The 18,206-nt window shown below is 37.3% G+C and overlaps 1 protein-coding gene across 1 annotated transcript in view; it reads left to right on the forward strand.

Moving 5' to 3' along the window:
- LOC127882134 (mitochondrial-processing peptidase subunit beta-like) overlaps positions 1–18,206 on the forward strand; it is a 23,987-nt gene extending 5,781 nt beyond the window's left edge. Inside the window, exons 4-13 of the mRNA XM_052430598.1 lie at positions 908–1,129; positions 4,262–4,368; positions 5,293–5,372; positions 6,422–6,531; positions 11,209–11,447; positions 13,496–13,561; positions 15,558–15,674; positions 16,125–16,182; positions 16,429–16,504; positions 17,873–18,206. Coding sequence (XP_052286558.1) covers positions 908–1,129; positions 4,262–4,368; positions 5,293–5,372; positions 6,422–6,531; positions 11,209–11,447; positions 13,496–13,561; positions 15,558–15,674; positions 16,125–16,182; positions 16,429–16,504; positions 17,873–17,937 — 1,140 coding nt within the window. The 3' untranslated portion in view covers positions 17,938–18,206. The remainder of the gene's footprint in view (positions 1–907; positions 1,130–4,261; positions 4,369–5,292; positions 5,373–6,421; positions 6,532–11,208; positions 11,448–13,495; positions 13,562–15,557; positions 15,675–16,124; positions 16,183–16,428; positions 16,505–17,872) is intronic.

Below are 18,206 nucleotides of genomic sequence, written 5' to 3' on the forward strand. Positions count from 1 at the left end.
CATACATTTTTGATCTGGAAATTTATGGTCAGATTGGACTGTTTTATGCCCCCGAGGGAGGGCATATAGTGTTCTTCCGTCACACTTTGCGTTTAGGTTTCGTGTTTAGGTTTTGAAAAATGCTCATAACTTCTATGTCCTTTCACATTGCAACTTGATATTTGGAATGCATGTGTATCTCATGGAGCTGCACATTTTGAGTGGTGAACGGTCAAGGTCATCCTTCAAGGTCAAAGGTAAAAAAACATGTATCAAAGTGGCGCAGTAAAGGGCATTGTGTATCTGACAAACACATCTCTTGTTTATATAAATATTTCAGCTACATGGTAGAGAATTAAAATGCATGACAGGGAGGGGTGTAACTAAGCAGAGTCTGACAAGTCCATCGGCCACAACATTAAGATATACTTAAAAAATGTAAATGCTTCTATTCAGCAAGTACTGAATGAATCAATATGGGTAATTGTAGTCAAAATATTCTTTTATGATCTGACGATTCATTAACCTTGGCCTACTGTGCACTGTCAATGATCAGATATTACTATTTCCATGATGGAACATCTGAAACATGTGTCTACATCTATTCAATGTTTTTCTTTGTTCAAATTTCAAATCTCCCAACGAATATATATTTTCCCCAAATCACAACCTTAAATTCCCAATTTAGGGTACCCACCCATATATTTGCAGTATTAAGTTCATTTTCTATTTCATTTCTTTAAGTTGAACCTTAGTTAATGTAAACACCTATATTCTTAAAGTATTATTTTTTAGCCAAAAAAACTCACTGATTTCCCAATTTAAGTAAAAGCAACAGGATATTTTCTTATCAAAAAGGCCCCTGGCCCCATTCGCAACTTTGAAATAAACCCACTGCTATTCTACCAATAACCTAACTGGTTCGCAGGGCACAGACAAGCGTTCCCAGTGTGATATAGAGCTGCAGGTTGAGAACATGGGAGCGCACCTGAACGCGTACACGTCACGCGAGCAGACAGTCTACTACGCCAAGTGTTTCGCAAAAGATGTCGAGAAAGCGGTGGAGATTCTCGCAGACATCACACAGAACAGCAAGCTGGGCAAGGAAGAGATTGAGAGAGAGCGCGGTGTGATATTGAGAGAAATGCAGGTAATTTTAAAGTCAGGGCTTTTCCTCATTTTTGTGGCCTTGGCGTCCTCATTTTGTTTAAAAATAAGAGTCGCAGAATTGTGAAAAAAAGATTCGTGCTAAAAAATACCTGTTAAAAATGGGAAAAAAAGAAACTTTTTTAACTGGTGTTAATTTGAGTCGCGAACTTTTCAAATTTGTGAAAAATAGCAGCTATTTTTTAGGATGAAAAAATACCTGTTCAATCTTAAGTCTGTTGCTGTTAAATTTCTATGTATGATCATTTATGTTGGCTTAACCCAAAAGTAGCCCAAAGAGCCTTGTGCCTTCTAACTTTCTGCATTGCTGTTGACATTTTTTAATACTGACAATCTAGAATAACTTAACTCTCTAGGGAAAATATTTTTTAATTATCACAATTTATCACATTAGCTCACCTGATTGCTCAGGTAAGCTTTTCTGACCGGTCTTTGTCCGTCGTATGTCCGTCCGTCCGTACATAAACATTTGCTCGTAAACACTCTAAAGGCCACATTTCTTGTCCCATCTTCATGAAACTTGGTCAGAAGCTTTGTCCCAATGAAATCTCGGCCGAGTTGGATACTGGGTTGTGCCGGGTAAAAAACTAGGTCACTAGGTCAAAAAAAAGAAAAATCTTGTACACTGTAGAAGTCACATTTAATGCCCAATCTTCATGTAACTTTGTCAAAATGTTTGTCTTAATAATATCTAGGTTGAGTTCAAAAGTGGTTCCGATCCGTTGAAAAACATGGCCGCCAGTGGGAGGGGCAGTTTTCCTTATTTGGGTAAAGAGAAACCTTGTAAACACTCTAGAAGTCACAATTTTTGCCCAATCATCATGAAAACTGGTCAAAACATTTGTTCAATTTATGTTTCGGATGAGTTCGAAAATGGTCGAGATCTGTGAAAAAACATGGCCGCTAGTGGGCGGGGAATTTTTCTCTATATGTATATAGTGGTAGTTTTCCCTGTTTGGCTATTGAGAAACCTTGTAAACACTCTAGAAATCACAATTTTTGCCCAATCATCATGAAAGTTGGTCAAAACATTGGTTTTATTGATATCTCGGACAAGTTTGAAAATGGTAGGGATTGGTGAAAAAACATGGCCGCCAGTGGGCGGACATTTTTCTCTATATGTATATAGTGAAAACATGTGAACACAGAAAGTCACATTTTTGGCCCAATTTTCATGAAATTTGCTCAGAACATTTGTTTCCTTGATACAAAAGTTGAGTTCAAGAAATAGTTCCAGTCAGTTGAATAACGTGGCTTCTGGGAGGGGGGCAGTTTTCTCATTATGCCCCCCCCCCCTTTCGAAGAAGAGAGGGTATATTGTTTTGCACATGTCGGTCCGTCTGTCCGCCAGATGGTTTCCGGATGATAACTCAAGAGCGCTTATGCCAAGGATCATGTAACTATTAAGGTACATTGATCATGACTCGCAGATGACCCCTATTGATTTTCAGGTCACTAGGTCAAAGGTCAAGGTCATGATGACCCGAAATAGTAAAATGGTTTCCGGATGATAACTCAAGAAGGCTTATGCCTAGGATCATGAAACTTTATAGATACATGGATCATGACTCGCAGATGACCCCTATTGATTTTCAGGTCACTAGGTCAAAGGTCACGGTGACCCAAATCAGTAAAATGGTTTTCGGATGATAACTCAAGAACGCTTATGCCTATGATCATGAAACTTCATAGATACATTGATAATGACTCGCAGTTAACCCATATTGTTTTCAAGTCACTAGGTCAAAGGTCAAGGTCACGATGACCCGAAATAGTAAAATGGTTTCCGGATGATAACTCAAGAACGCTTAGGCCTAGGATCATTAAACTTCATAGGTACATTGATCATGACTCACAGATGACCCCTATTGATTTTCAGGTCACTAGGTCAAAGGTAAAGGTCACGGTGACCCAAAATAGTAAAATAGTTTCCAGATGATAACAAAAGAATGCTTATGCCTAGGATCATGAAACTTCATAGGTACATTGATCATGACTCGAAGATGACCACTATTGATTTCGGGTCACTAGGTCAAAGGTCAAGGTCACATTGACCGGAAATAGTAAAATGGTTTCTGGATGATAACTCAAGAACGCTTATGCCTAGGATCATGAAACTTCATAGGTACAATGATCATGACTCGCAGATGACCCCTATTGATTATCAGGTCACTAGGTCAAAGGTCATGGTCACAGTGCCAAAAAACATATTCACACAATGGCTGTCAAGGTCACAGTGACTCAACTTAGAAAAATGGTTTCCGGATGATAACTCAAGAATGCTTACGCCTAGGATCATGAAACTCCATAGGTACATTGATCATGACTCGCAGATGAAATAATGATGAAACTTGACCAGGATGTTTGTCGGGACAATATCTAGGTCAAGTTTGACATTTGTTAAAGATTGAATGAACCGACTCCTCTCAGGTGAGCGAACTAGGGCCATCTTGGCCCTCTTGTTAGATTCTGGGTTTATTGTTATCAATATTATGCACACATTTTTTTTATAAAAAGTTCAACAAATGTAAAAACATCTAAATCTTGACAGATGATTATTATACTCAAGTTTTATGATTACTAATCCACTGTAATTTTCAATATCCAATGTGTTAGAACTTAATACTGAGACTGCAGATACTTAAATATAGAAATTCACTGCTGTTATGACCTGGAAACCATATACAAACTGCAATGACTTGTTATCAATTATGTTGCACTAATGACGTTTGTTAGAACCAATCACTGTCTGCTACAGCTTTTTAGGGGATTCTGTCAGGATATTAGTTTAAACCTATTTATTTTAGTTTGATTATAAAGACCTAAGGCTTATTTCAAACACTTTTGAGTCCGTGTCCGAGAACTAGAACAAGTACTTTGTTTCTACCGGAGAAATCTAAACAATGCTCCAACAGTGGGGATCAAACTCGTGGCCTCCCGATCGCTAGGCAGACACCATATCCACTACACCACTGACTTCAACCTGTGATTCTGTCAGGGCAGTGCTCGCCTATAGGAAAGTAATCATGCATATAATTATTGTAATGAAGTTGATTAGTGTCAGATCAATGTTGTCACGCTGTATGATTGTGTGCAGTGATTGTTGGTATTGCAGGAGGTGGACATGAACCAGCAGGAGGTCGTGTTTGACTACCTTCATGCCACTGCCTATCAGGGAACACCCCTTGGCAGAACCATCCTGGGACCCACAGAAAACATCATGTATGTTAGGCAGTGTGGGGCGCAGTCCTACTTGCTGGGATGTCCTTTCGAGAGTTTTTGATGCCCTGGGAAATGTGGCATATGGCAGTTGAAATGTCCGTCAGTGTGTCTGTCTGTCTGCCCGTTTGAAAACTTTAACATTGGCCATAACTTTTGCAATATTGAAGATAGCAACTTGATATTTGGCATGCATGTGTATGTCATGAAGCTGCACATTTTGAGTGGTGGAAGGTAAAGGTCATCCTTCAAGGTCAAAAGTAAAAAAATACAATCCAAGGGAAGTAATAAGCTTTAAAAGGGAGAACATTTCTAAACCTGCCAAATGATATATAGAAATTTTATTTCAAAGTGGCGCAATAGGGAGCATTGTGTTTCTGACAAACACTCTCATGTTTTTATCAGAAATTCTCAACAGATTAGCAATTGTAAACATGCATGAAATTGCAAGTTTGTAAAAGTTGGTTCAGTAAACATACTATGAAAAGCAAGTCATATTGAGTTCACTGAACATTTATACAAATTGAGATTGACACATAGAGTGAAGTAAATATGAGCCACGCTCAGAGAAAACAGGGCTTAAAGCATGTGCCTTAAGTGTCACCTCAGATTAGCCTGCGCAGTGTGCACTGGCTTATCAGGGACGTTATGTCTGACTAGACTGGATTTTCTTCAAAGACTTACTTTAAACAAAAAATTCCGTAAAAGCGGAAAATATCTTCCCTGATTAGCCTGTGGGAACTGCACAGGCTTATCTGAGAGGACTTTAAGCAAATACATTGAGCCGGTTTTCCCAGAGTGAAGATCATATACATTTAATTATTATTCATATATTATGTCACATCATAACATCATTTATTCTAAGCATAAAACACTGCTCTGACATAGAAGGTGATATTTGAATGTGTGTACATTCCTTGATTTCAGGAGCATACAGCGTGATGACCTGGTAGACTATGTGAACACCCACTATACTGGTGACCGAATGGTTCTGGCTGCGGCTGGAGGTAAGGTTACATCGCACCATCGGTCCATACTGATTGGTACTTGCCCTTGAAAGAGTCATGTATTAAGACTATATTAACTCCCTTGAGCAGTGAGTCGTTCTCTGGGTGCTGACAGGCCTTTTCCTGGGATTTTATTAAGGCACCAGTGCTTAGACCCACATTTGGGATTGGGTTTTATTGTCCCCTTCCGGTAAAACCGGAGGGGACTTACGGTTTGCGCTGTGTTTCCGTCAGTCAGTCAGTCTGTCACACTTTTCTGAATCCTGCGATAACTTTAAAAGTTCTTCATATTTTTTAATGAAACTTGAACATGGATACATAGCAATATGGAGATTATGCACCTCATTTCATTTTGTTCCTACGTCAAAAATTTTGGTTGCTATGGCAACAAATACACACACAAAATCTGACAATGGTGGAGTTTCACCGGTAGGGGACCATATTACTTGACAATTGTCTTGTTTTATTTGAAAATTAATATTTCCTTTATTAATTTTTGAATTTCTCCAGAGCTAAAACACGTACGTCACAGATAATAATAAGAAATTAAAGTACTCCTGCATTTGACATTCATGCCCTGCATCCCACCAATTGGGAAATTCAGTTACATGGGCACCCTTGATTTGGAAAATTCAGGCACAATAGTTCCCCTGATTTGGACACTCAGGCACAGGGATGCCTTTGCTTTAAAGCTGCGGTAAAATGCTTGTGCTCAGTAAGAATTTAAACAAGTAGTGTAAGCACATAAAGACCTTTTTCCTAGTGTCAAAAGAATATGAATATGTAGCTGTATAACATATGGCAATAAATTATGATCAAAATTAAGGAAATTTATGAACATGTTATGAGTTATTTTACTATTAAACTGTTTAGCTGTCTGAAGTATGGCAAAAACACTTAAGACTTATTGTTTGATACGGGTAGTTGATGTATATCAACATACCAATACTTGTTTGATAGTAAATGTATATCAACATACCATAGTATTGTTAAGTAGTGAGTCACAGTTCTACAGGGTTTTATAACAAATCATGCCTATGTATGTTCAGGTGTTGACCACAAACAACTCACAGACCTGGCTGGCAAGTACTTTGGTAAACTACCCAAGACCAGCAGCAAGCGACCAGAAGTATTCCCTACCAGATACACTGGAAGCTTTGTAAGGGAACATGCCTTGCATTTGTATACTAGCTGTCATTAACCAGGTTTTCCGAAGGAAAAAACTGGTTATTAGATTGGCGAATGCGGGCAGGCTGGCTGGCTGGCTGGCGGAACAAGCTTGTCCGGGCCATAACTTTGTCGTTCATTGTGAGATTTTAAAATCATTTGGCACATTTGTTAACCATAATTAGACGGTGTGTCGCGCGAAAAAAATTACGTCAATATCTCCAAGGTCAAGGTCACACTTTGAGTTCAAAGGTAAAAAATAGCCATTAATGAGCTTGTCTGGGCTATAACTATGTCATTCATTATGAGATTTTAAAATCATTTGGCACATTTGTTCACCGTCATGGGACGGTGTGTCGCACGAAAGAATCACGTCAATATCTCCAATGTCAAGTCGCCACGACTAAAAATAGATTTATTTTAAAACAAACTTACAAAGGGGGTTAATTTTGTTTTGTTCATTTCAAAAGTTCAGTTTGAGTTGTCTCCCTTTATCAGATTTTTTTTTACAATGAAAACCTGGTTTTGTGACAATTTTGTCCCTTGTTGTACATTGCATTCATGAATTTTTAGCTCGACTATTATATATGAAATATATATAGTGGAGCTATCCTACTCACCCCGGCGTCTGCGTTAGCGTCTGCGTGCAAATGTTAAAGTTTTCGTACTACCCCAAATATTTTCTTTGTCCCTTGACATATTGCTTTCATATTTTGCATACTTGTTTGCCAACATGACCCCAACCTATAAACAAGAGCAGGCAACTCTATCAAGCATTTTGTCATAATTATGGCCCCTTTTCCACTTAGAATATGCAGCAAATGTTAAAGTTTTCGTACTACCCCATTTATTTTCATTGTCCCTTGACATATTGCTTTTATATTTTGCATACTTGTTTACCAACATCACCCCAACCTATAAACAAGAGCAGACAACTGTATCAAGCATTTTGTCATAGTTATTGCCCCTTTTATAATTTTTTTTTTTTTAAACATCGTCTAATAAATTACCACACCCCACATTATACCCCCCTCTCACCCCCCCCCCCCCCCCATTTTTTTTTTTTTTTTTAAACATCATCTAATAAATTACCCCACCCCACATTATACCCCCCTCTCACCCCTCACCCCCCCCCCCCCTACCCCCCTACCCCCCCCCCCCCCCACCCCCCAAGAAATATCTTTTTCAGTGCTCACACTGGCCTTCAGAAAATAATAGCCATACTTTTTTTCCTTAAAAAAAATAATAGCCAAAACAGACACGGACTTTTCAGCAAATTGGTACTGAAGGCAAAAAGACAAAAACAATCTTTCTCATTTTATCTATGTTTTATTTACTGTATATCTATTGAATTTAAGTTATAATATATATATTATTTTCTTATAAAATATTATCATGGCTTTACAATAAAGAAAACAATCAAGGTTGTGGGTGTCACTTAACAAACCAGATATCAGCTACAGTTACATACCCATGAGAATAAAGGGCAGAGCCCCCACCCCACCCAGAGCCCTTACTAATTATACTTTTTTTATTATAGTTTTTCCAATTGCAATTTCTGGTGAATACAATTCGAAATATTATAAACAACACCTTCCGTATCACTGCATGTGTATTCGTCATTCAATCTTTTTCTATCATGAACTTCGAAATTAAATCATAATCGACGACAAAAATAAAGTATCCGAAAACGGCAATCCGAAAAATTGTACTCGTTTTTCACATTATTGATTAAATAAAAGGTGCATATCGTTCGATTGCTTTATGTCTTATTACGACGTTTGCCATCGGCCACTATATTGTAGGCAGAGGCCAATATCAAATGAAAATGATTTATTCCAACAATAACACTTTCGCATTGCCGATCATGTTTACATCAAATTACGTCACAGCGCGTCATTTAAAATACACCACCTTGGTGTAATTCCAAACACGTGTTTCGTTAAAATTAGATGGCCGTGGCATATGCCGGGTCCCATTGAATTGGGAAAAATTCGCAGCGTTTTGACTAAAATTGGGGTATTTGTGTTGTTGCTGTTTTGCTAAAAATGCTTCAAATGGAGTAAAGAAGTGTTTTTCAGTATTATTTTTTACCAGGTTACCTGGTTAAAAATTGAAATCATTATCAATTTATCACACATCAAGAAATATTAAAGCAGACGACAAACAGCGGAAATTATGGGGATAGTTCGTTGATGGCGATTTAATAATTATTTCATCAAGCAATTTCAACGGCGTGAAAAACAAAATCAGCCGAAAATATTCGCGGCGATTTTCAATAATGACAAATTATAATTGGCGAAAAATTAATAGATGTAACAGTTATCGATAATTGGTAAAGCACGGGGAGATTAAAGACGTTTTTTTCCGAAATATATCACTGCTGTCGGACACTGAGAAAAACGCTCTAGGCCACGATGTCGCAGAAGTTATTGACGCGTTTATGACAACACACAGGGTCGAGTGTGTACACAGTAAGGTAATCTCGTTATCGATATTTCCTGCTTGATGGCCCGATTTACAGGCGTTTCGCACTCATCGGACAACTTTTAGAGGCATTTTTTTTTTATGTAGGCGGATAAAATAATCGCCATTTTTTCTAGACAATTTTAAGAAATAATAGCCAGTTGGATAAAATAATCGCCATTGGCGACAATGTCTGGCAGCAGCATGAGCACTGTTTTTTTTAAACATCATCTTATAAATTACCACACCCCCCTCTCACCCCCCCCCACCCCCCCCCCCCCCCTTAAATTTTTTTTTTTATTATGCCCCCCTTCGAAGAAGAGGGGTATATTGCTTTGCTCATGTCGGTCGGTCGGTCTGTCCGTCCACCAGGTGGTTGTCATACGATAACTCAAGAACGCTTGGGCCTAGGATCATGAAACCCCTATTGATTTTGAGGTCACTAGGTCAAAGTTCAAGGTCACGGTGACTCGAAATAGTAAAGTGGTTTTTTGAATGATAATTCAAGAATGCATACGCGGCCAACAGGGCACACTCTGAACAATATTACTGAAGCAACTGGTCTGTAATCCTAAATCTATAATTATCAGTCCAATGAAACATCATCCTTTTAGTAAAATACAGTGGATCAGTAAAAATATTATCAGAATATGAGATTTTTTGTATATTTAGTATATTAAATATTGTGTTAATGTTTAATTTTGTTGATTAATATAAATATAAGCAGGACAGGGGAGGTAATACACTACAGGGGAAACAAATGCAATAAGTTTAAATTTATTGTTACAGATTCGCCTCCCTTGTAATATATTTAAATTTTACCAAATGTAAGGCTAACTGCATTTTTGTAATGCATACTACTACTACTACTACTACTACTACTACTACTACTACTACTACTACTACTGCTACTACTGCTGCTGCTGCTGCTGCTGCTGCTACTACTACTACTACTACTTCTTCTACTACTACTACTACTACTACTTCTACTACTACTACTACTACTACTTCTACTGCTACTACTACTACTACTACTACTACTACTATACTACTACTACTACTACTACTACTACTACTACTACTACTACTACCACTACTACTACTACTACTACTACTACTACTACTACTACTACTACTACTACTACTACTACTACTGCTCTACTACTACTACTTCTACTACTACTACTTCTACTACTACTACTACTACTACTACTACTACTACTACTACTACTACTACTACTACTACTATTTCTTCTGCTACCACCACCACCACCTACTACTACTACTTCTCTATTACTACTACTACTACTACTACTACTACTACTACTACTACTACTACTACTACTACTACTACTACTACGACTACTACTACTTCTACTACTACTTCTACTACTACTCTACTACTACTACTACTACTACTACTACTACTACTACTACTACTACTACTACTACTATTTCTTCTGCTATAACCACCACCACCACTACCACCACCACCACCACCACCACCACCACCACCACCACCACAGTGACAAAAAACGTATTCACACAATGGCTGCTACTACAACTTATAGCCCATATAGGGGGGCATGCATGTTTTACAAACAGCCCTTGTTTTTTTTCCTTTTTTATTTTTGAAAGATCGTCTAATAAATTATTGACTATGAACAATTTCCCCATGATGACTTACGTTATACTGTCAAGCACTTGAATAGTCGAGCGCGCTGTCCTCTGACAGCTCTTGTTTTTAACCCCCCCCCCCCCCCCCCCCCCGCCACCGTATTAAATGATCAGGGGTATATTGTTTTTGGCCTGTCTGTCTGTCAGTCATTGTATGTGTCTGTCATTGTATGTGTCACAAAACTTTAACCTTGGTCAAAACTTTTGCAATATTGATGATAGCAACTTGATATTTGGTATGCATGTGTATCTCATGGAGCTGCACATTTTGAGTGGTGAAAGGTCAAGGTCATATTTCAAGGTCAAAGGTCAAATATATAGCTTCAAAGCGGCGCAGAAGGGGACATAGTGTTTCTGACAAACACATATCTTGTTTTCTAACAAAAAATGATCCATAGATACAGAGTTAATATAGTGCGATTGTCTTCAAATTTAATGTTTTCTATCTTCTAGATTGACAATTAAATATTCCTCTCATGCATGTCTGTCCATCACCTGAATTGACAATACCATTGGTGTTCCGCAGATTGAGAACCGTGAGGATGACATGCCTGCTGCCCACATAGCGCTGGCAGTTGAGGGTGCCTCATGGGAGAGCACGGACAACATCGGGCTCATGATTGCCTCCACACACCTCGGCTCCTGGGACCGGACACACGGCACGAGCACCAACACCGTGAACTCCTTCACCAGCCGTATCATCGCTGACAACCTCTGCCACAGCTACATGGCCTTCAATACCTGCTACACAGACACTGGACTCTGGTAGGAGCTGTTGGAAGAACATCTGGGTTTGGTTTGATCATGTTTTTTAATGTCCTTCAGTTGAAGTCCAAATTAGCAGGTGTAGCAAAAGTTACAGTGTGCTCGGATGTAATGGAAATATTTATGATAAATAAGGCTTTTTCTGACAATTTTGGGGAAAAGTGCATGGGTCAAATTGGGAAAATTCAAGCCTTTAAATTGTAAAAATAGGTAAAAATATGTTTGGCTAAATCATACATATAATATGACATTTTGAGTTTGAATGCAGTAATTACTTATGTACATTGTATCAGCAAAAATTACTTAAATTTCATACCAAATTTTAATAAATAATTTATAAGGGTATGCAAGTTTGTGTAAGGTATTTACTTTTATATTTCTAGAACTTCATATTACTTACATGCCATAATTGTTCATATCAAAATATTTTTACTGATCCACTGTATTTTACTAAAAGGATGATGTTTCATTGGACTGATAATTATAGATTTAGGATTACAGACCAGTTGCTTCAGTAATATTGATCAAAATTGGGACATCTCATGAAAATGTTAGGAAAATATGACCTCATGGCAGTTCTACACAAATCAATATTTCACTTCATCCTGTAATGTGCAATTGTGAGGATTGATAGATATTTTGGTCCAATCAAGACAGGGGTATATCCACTAAATAAATGTGTAAATCAGGTAACCCATTGGGTACTGTAAATATTTACAGTAATCACAATCATCAATTGACTAGTAAAATTGAATAATGATTGAATGCAACATGAAAATGTTTCTAAAAATCTGGCAAAAAAGTGCTCTCCCTTATCAACTACATTGACATGAGACGCTATCCAAATGTATCTTCAGTCGGAAAATAGGCTTTAAAACAATTGAAAATAATATTTTTAATTGGTTTGTTTTTAAACTTCTTTTTTACACAATTGGATTTTTGGGGGTCAAAATGGGGGAAAATATGCGTATTTGGCATTGGTATTGGAAATATCATACCTGAGACAGCAGTAAAAACGACCTGTAATTAGAATAATTGCATGATATGTCAGAGAGGTTGTATAACAGGGCAGTGGACAAATGAATTAAATTTGAATGTCGATTTGTGTATATATTACACTGCCCAAAGCGCACCAAGTCCTTTTAACCCTTTACCACTTAGATACATATTTTTATGCATTTGTAGTCCCTAAGAGAGTTTAATTTCATTAAAGACCTTTCTTACTATGTTCAAGTTTTAAAGGCTTCATTTCCAACCCTTAGATACTAATGAGCAGAAAAAAGCATAAAACCTGAACAGACTGCGAGTTACTAGCAGGCTGTTCTGGTTTTATGCTGTTTGCACATAGCCATTTTCTTTTTATGCCCCCCTTATAGGGGGGGTATATTGCTTTGCTCATGTCGGTCGGTCTGTCGGTCCGTCCACCAGGTGGTTGTCAGACCATAACTCAAGAACGCTTGGGCCTAGGATCATGAAACTTCATAGGTACATTGATCATGACTTGCAGATGACCCCTATTGATTTTGAGGTCACTAGGTCAAAGGTCAAGGTCACGGTGACCCGAAATAGTAAAATGGTTTTTGAATGATAACTCAAGAACGCATACGCTTAGGATCATGAAACTTCATGGGTAAATTAATCATGACTGGCAGATGACCCCTATTGATTTTGAGGTCACTAGGTCAAAGGTCAAGGTCACGGTGACCCAAAATAGTAAAATGATTTTCGGATGATAACTCAAGAGCACTTTTGCCTAGGATCATGACACTTCATAGGTACATTGATCGTGACTCACAGATGACCCCTATTGATTTTCAGGTCACTAGGTCAAAGGTCAAGGTCACAGTGAAAAAAAAACGTATTCACACAATGGCTGCCACTACAACTGACAGCCCATATGGGGGGCATGCATGTTTTACAAACAGCCCTTGTTGATTCTGAGTGGAAAAGGGTTGAGTTGTTTAACGCTCGTACTTTTGAAAGTTATTATGTATTATTCTTATACTTTTGTTGTGGTACTGAAGTGGACGATTGCTGTTTGTTTTCAGGGGCATATACTTTGTTACAGACAAGATGGACATCACGGACATGATGTTCTCAGTGCAGGAGGGCTTGTAAGTAGGGGCTGTATGTAAAGCTCTAGTAGCTGTGGAAATGTCATATGGTACTAGAGTTTCTATAACAGTGTAACATATACAGGTAGTAGCTGTATGAATGGTACTAGAGTTTCTATAACAGTGTAACATGATATACAGGTAGTAGCTGTATGAATGGTACTAGAGTTTCTATAACAGTGTTACACGTAGTAGCTGTATGAATAGTACTAGAGTTTCTATATTACAGTGTAACACGTAGTAGCTGTATGAATAGTACTAGAGTTTCTATAACAGTGTAACACGACGACGTAGTAGCTGTATGAATAGTACTTCAGTTTCTATAACAGTGTAACACGTAGTAGCCGTATGAATCAATAGTACTACAGTTTCTATAACAGTGAACATGTAGTAGCTGTATTAATAGAACTAGAGTTTCTATAACAGTGTAACACGTAGTAGCTGTATGAATAGTACTAGAGTTTCTATAACAGTGAACATGTAGTAGCTGTATGAATAGTACTAGAGTTTCTATAACAGTGTAACACGTAGTAGCTGTATGAATAGTACTAGAGTTTCTATAACAGTGAACATGTAGTAGCTGTATGAATAGTACTAGAGTTTCTATAACAGTGTAACACGTAGTAGCTGTATGAATAGTACTAGAGTTTCTATAACAGTGAACATGTAGTAGCTGTATGAATAGTACTAGAGTTTCTATAACAGTGTAACACGTAGTAGCTGTATGAATAGTACTAGAGTTTCTATAACAGTGTAACATGTAGTAGCTGTATGAATAGTACTAGAGTTTCTATAACAGTGAACATGTAGTAGCTGTGTAAATGGTACTAGAGTTTCTATAACAGTGCAACATGTTGTAGCTCTGTGAATGGTACTAGAGTTTCTATAACTGTGTCAAATAGAAGCACAGTAGTAGATGTGTAGAATGGTATTCAGAGTTTCTATAACAGTAATACAAAGTCTCATGGTGAACATACATTCTTCTACATTGGAGTCACTTTGTAAGTTGGTGTTAGGTTGGTTTTCATGCTAACTTATAGGTTTGTTTAGCAGAAATACTTACACATTTATAGGCGATAAACTCGAATAATAAATGTGTTGTCACCATGAAGTGTAGATTTGTTGGACTCTTAATGCCTGATGATCCAGCTCTTCCAGGGATTACATGTTTGCTCAACAATCTCTTTGGTATGTCCATTTTACAAAGACCCTTGGATGTCTGATATGATAATGATATGATAATCTGCATGAATTATGTTTTCTATAAATACACAGTTAGTGCTCATGATTCACACAATCATGAATTATTGGCCCAAGCTAAGCCATGGGCGAAATTGACATATAACATATAATAAGTTTGTGGTGCGATCTACTTCTACATTGGTCAACTGATTTAATGTAACTTTAAATGTTATCACCATTACGTGAACATGTTCAAGACAATTTTTTTTATGTGCAGTGATTCACTTATTCCATACTTATTTGTCCTTGAACTTTACCATAAACCTTGCTGCCATGCCTCTTTCAAAGCAATGCAGGTGTATTATTCACCTTTGTGATTACGGTCTTGTTTCATTTGTTTCAAGTTGAAGCAAACTTGTGTACGTGATCTATTTAGCCATGTAAGATTTTCGTGAACTCTAGATATTGGATGCTATCAACTTTGGTCAAGTTGATAAACATATGTGTATTGTTCTGATAAAACTGGCCATAATGCATGTGCGAAAGTGTCGTCCCAGATCAGCCTATGCAGTCCGCACAGGCTTATCGGGGACGACACTTTCCACATTAATGGTATTTTTCGTTTAAAGGAATTCCCTTTTTACCGAAAATCTAGTTTAAGCGGAAAGTGTCGTCCCTGATTAGCCTGTGCAGACTGCAACTCGTATTATAAATAAATGCTGGTTGATGTATCTGTGGTAAAGCCCCACTGTTGAAGTACAGCGTCACTGTTAAAGTAAAGTCCCACTGTTGAAGTACAGCGTCACTGTTGTAGCATGAACCTGTGTAGCTCCATCACAGACTTTGAAGTGGAGCGTGCCAAACGGTTCCTGAAAACAAACATGATCCTGCAGCTTGACGGCACCACCCCTATCTGTGAGGACATTGGCAGGTGGGCGATACACTTTACACATCATATTGCTCTTTTAAGTTTATGTAGTAGACACTTTGAACATTTTGCTCTGTAAGAAATAAATACTTCAAAAATACCATGTGATCTCTTTCAAACACCTTTTTAAAAAACATTTGGTTTGTATTATCTTCTGCAAACTTGTAAAGGTCCCTGTGGTTTAATGGATATGGTGTCCCCCTAGCGACTGGGAGGTCACAGGTTCGATCCCCACTGTGGAAAAGTTCTTTAGATCTCCCCTAAAGACACTGGTTCTAGGTGGTACTAGGCCCAGGAAACGGACTCAAGAGCGTTTCAATAAGCCTGAGGCTTTGGAGGCAATCAAGCTAATATAAATAGGTTTAAACTAAACTTGTAATGGGTTTAAGTGTATTGTACTAATAAACAATACTTACAGATCACTTGATCTTGATCTGATTTTTTTCCTTTCAGACATATGCTGTGCTATGGGAGACGTGTTCCAATCTTAGAGATGATTAAGAGAATAGATGTAAGTCACCTGCAGTCACTGTCAGCTAATTTTGAACTGTTGAGTGTGCCTATCTAATACAGAATGTGCCAGTATGCGAGTCTGAATTGAAGAAATGTGAAGTAAATGTTTATAAATGCTAATCTATGAAGCACACAGTCATTTTGGAGGTCAAATGTCAAAATATAGGACTCAGCCACTGATTATCAAAGTACTTTGTCTGTGTTAAAGCAGAATGTGGGGTAAGTGGAATGTTTTTTGTTGCAGTCAATGAGCGGAGATGATGTAAGAAACATTTGCAACAAGTACCTCTTTGACAAATGCCCAGTCATAGCATCTATTGGTAAGTGGCACTCTTTGTATCAGTTGTTTTTATGCTCCTGAAGGATGGCATATAGTTTTTTAACTGTCCGTCAGTCAGTCTGTCCGCCCATCCGAAAACTTTAACATTGGTCATAACTTTTGCAATATTGAAGTTAGCAACTTGATATTTTGCATGCATGTGCATCTTATGGAGCTGCACATTTTGAGTGGTGAAAGGTCAAGGTTATCCTTCAAGGTCAAATATATGGCGTCTGTTCGTCCGTTCGAAAACTTTAACATTGGTCATAACTTTTGCAATATTGAAGATAGCAACTTGATATTTGGCATGCATGTGTATCTCATGAAGCTGCACATTTTGAGTGGTGAAAGGTCAAGGGGATCCTTCAAGGTCAAAGGTCAACTATATGGCTTCAAAGCGGCGCAGAAGAGGGCATTGTGTTTCTGACAAACACATCTCTCGTTATTAAGAATTTTGTTTATGTAATTAAAGTATTTATGCTAAAAGGTATTAAATACACATTTATATATTTGTTAAGTGACTACAAAATCATGTTTGAGGTTTTGTAATAAATTTTTTACAAACATTCATTTTAGATAATATAAAAGTATATTAAAAAAATACAGATTGCTGCATATTTTGTAGCCTTTCTGTGGTGACGATTTTTTGCAAATAGATTAAGAAGTTGTATTATAGTAACAAGGAACCAGAAATATGTATATTAAAGAGAAACAGATTTTTAGGATTCGAATCTGGGCCCTCAGAATAAACCTGTTAGAAAACACCCCCAAACACTCGGCTATTCCAGCATAATATTATAACATAAATAAGCTATATCTTGTACTTTTACTTAATGACAACAAAAGGAACTTTCTAAACTATGACATTTTTCCCCACATTAGAAACACTAGAATGTTCTCTATTACATTTACATTAAGTGTTTATAGTGTATTTCTATGTATGTAGTGGTATTCTGCCCTTTAATTCCTGAATCCTAATACACAATTTTGAAAATTATTAATGTTTTTAAATGTCGAAAGGTTCCTTCTTAAACCTTTCCCACTCAGAAGCAAAGTAAAAATGGTTATGTGCAAACATCATAAAACCAGACCAGCCTGTTCAGGTTTTATGCTGTTTGCTGCTCATCAGTATCTACGGTATGGAAATGAGGCCTTCTAAATTTGAATCTATTAAGAAAGGTCTTTAATTAAATTTAACTTTCTGAGGGACTTCAAATGCGTCAAAATACGTATGTAAGTGGTAAAGGGTTAATTATTCGATGTAAGATGTAATTGATAACAGTAGAATGTACAAGATTTTCTGATTGCTGTGTTTCTATATACATGTACCAGTATATCAAACCATGACATTAATTCGATGAATTTTCAGGTCCAACTGAGCAGGTTCCAGACTACAACCTTATTAGAGGCAGAATGCAGAAGTACAGATTGTAATTTGGTGAATTCTGGACATTCAAGGACTATTTATAGTGTTTAAATTCTAGGAAATATATGGACGAAATAATGTGTGTTGGATGTAAATTAGATGAACAAGTTGAAAAGCTGTTGATTAACTGACAATTTAATATTCATCAAACGTGAATGTGCTTAATATCAAACCATTTATGGGAAAAAGTGTGATATTAAATGGTGTTTGCAGGATGTTTTGTTAATTACTATGGATCTTTGAAGTGTGGTAAATTTGAATAAAATTTACCAAGAAA

The sequence above is a fragment of the Dreissena polymorpha genome, chromosome 5, assembly GCF_020536995.1.
Source record: "Dreissena polymorpha isolate Duluth1 chromosome 5, UMN_Dpol_1.0, whole genome shotgun sequence".
NCBI lineage: Eukaryota > Metazoa > Mollusca > Bivalvia > Myida > Dreissenidae > Dreissena > Dreissena polymorpha.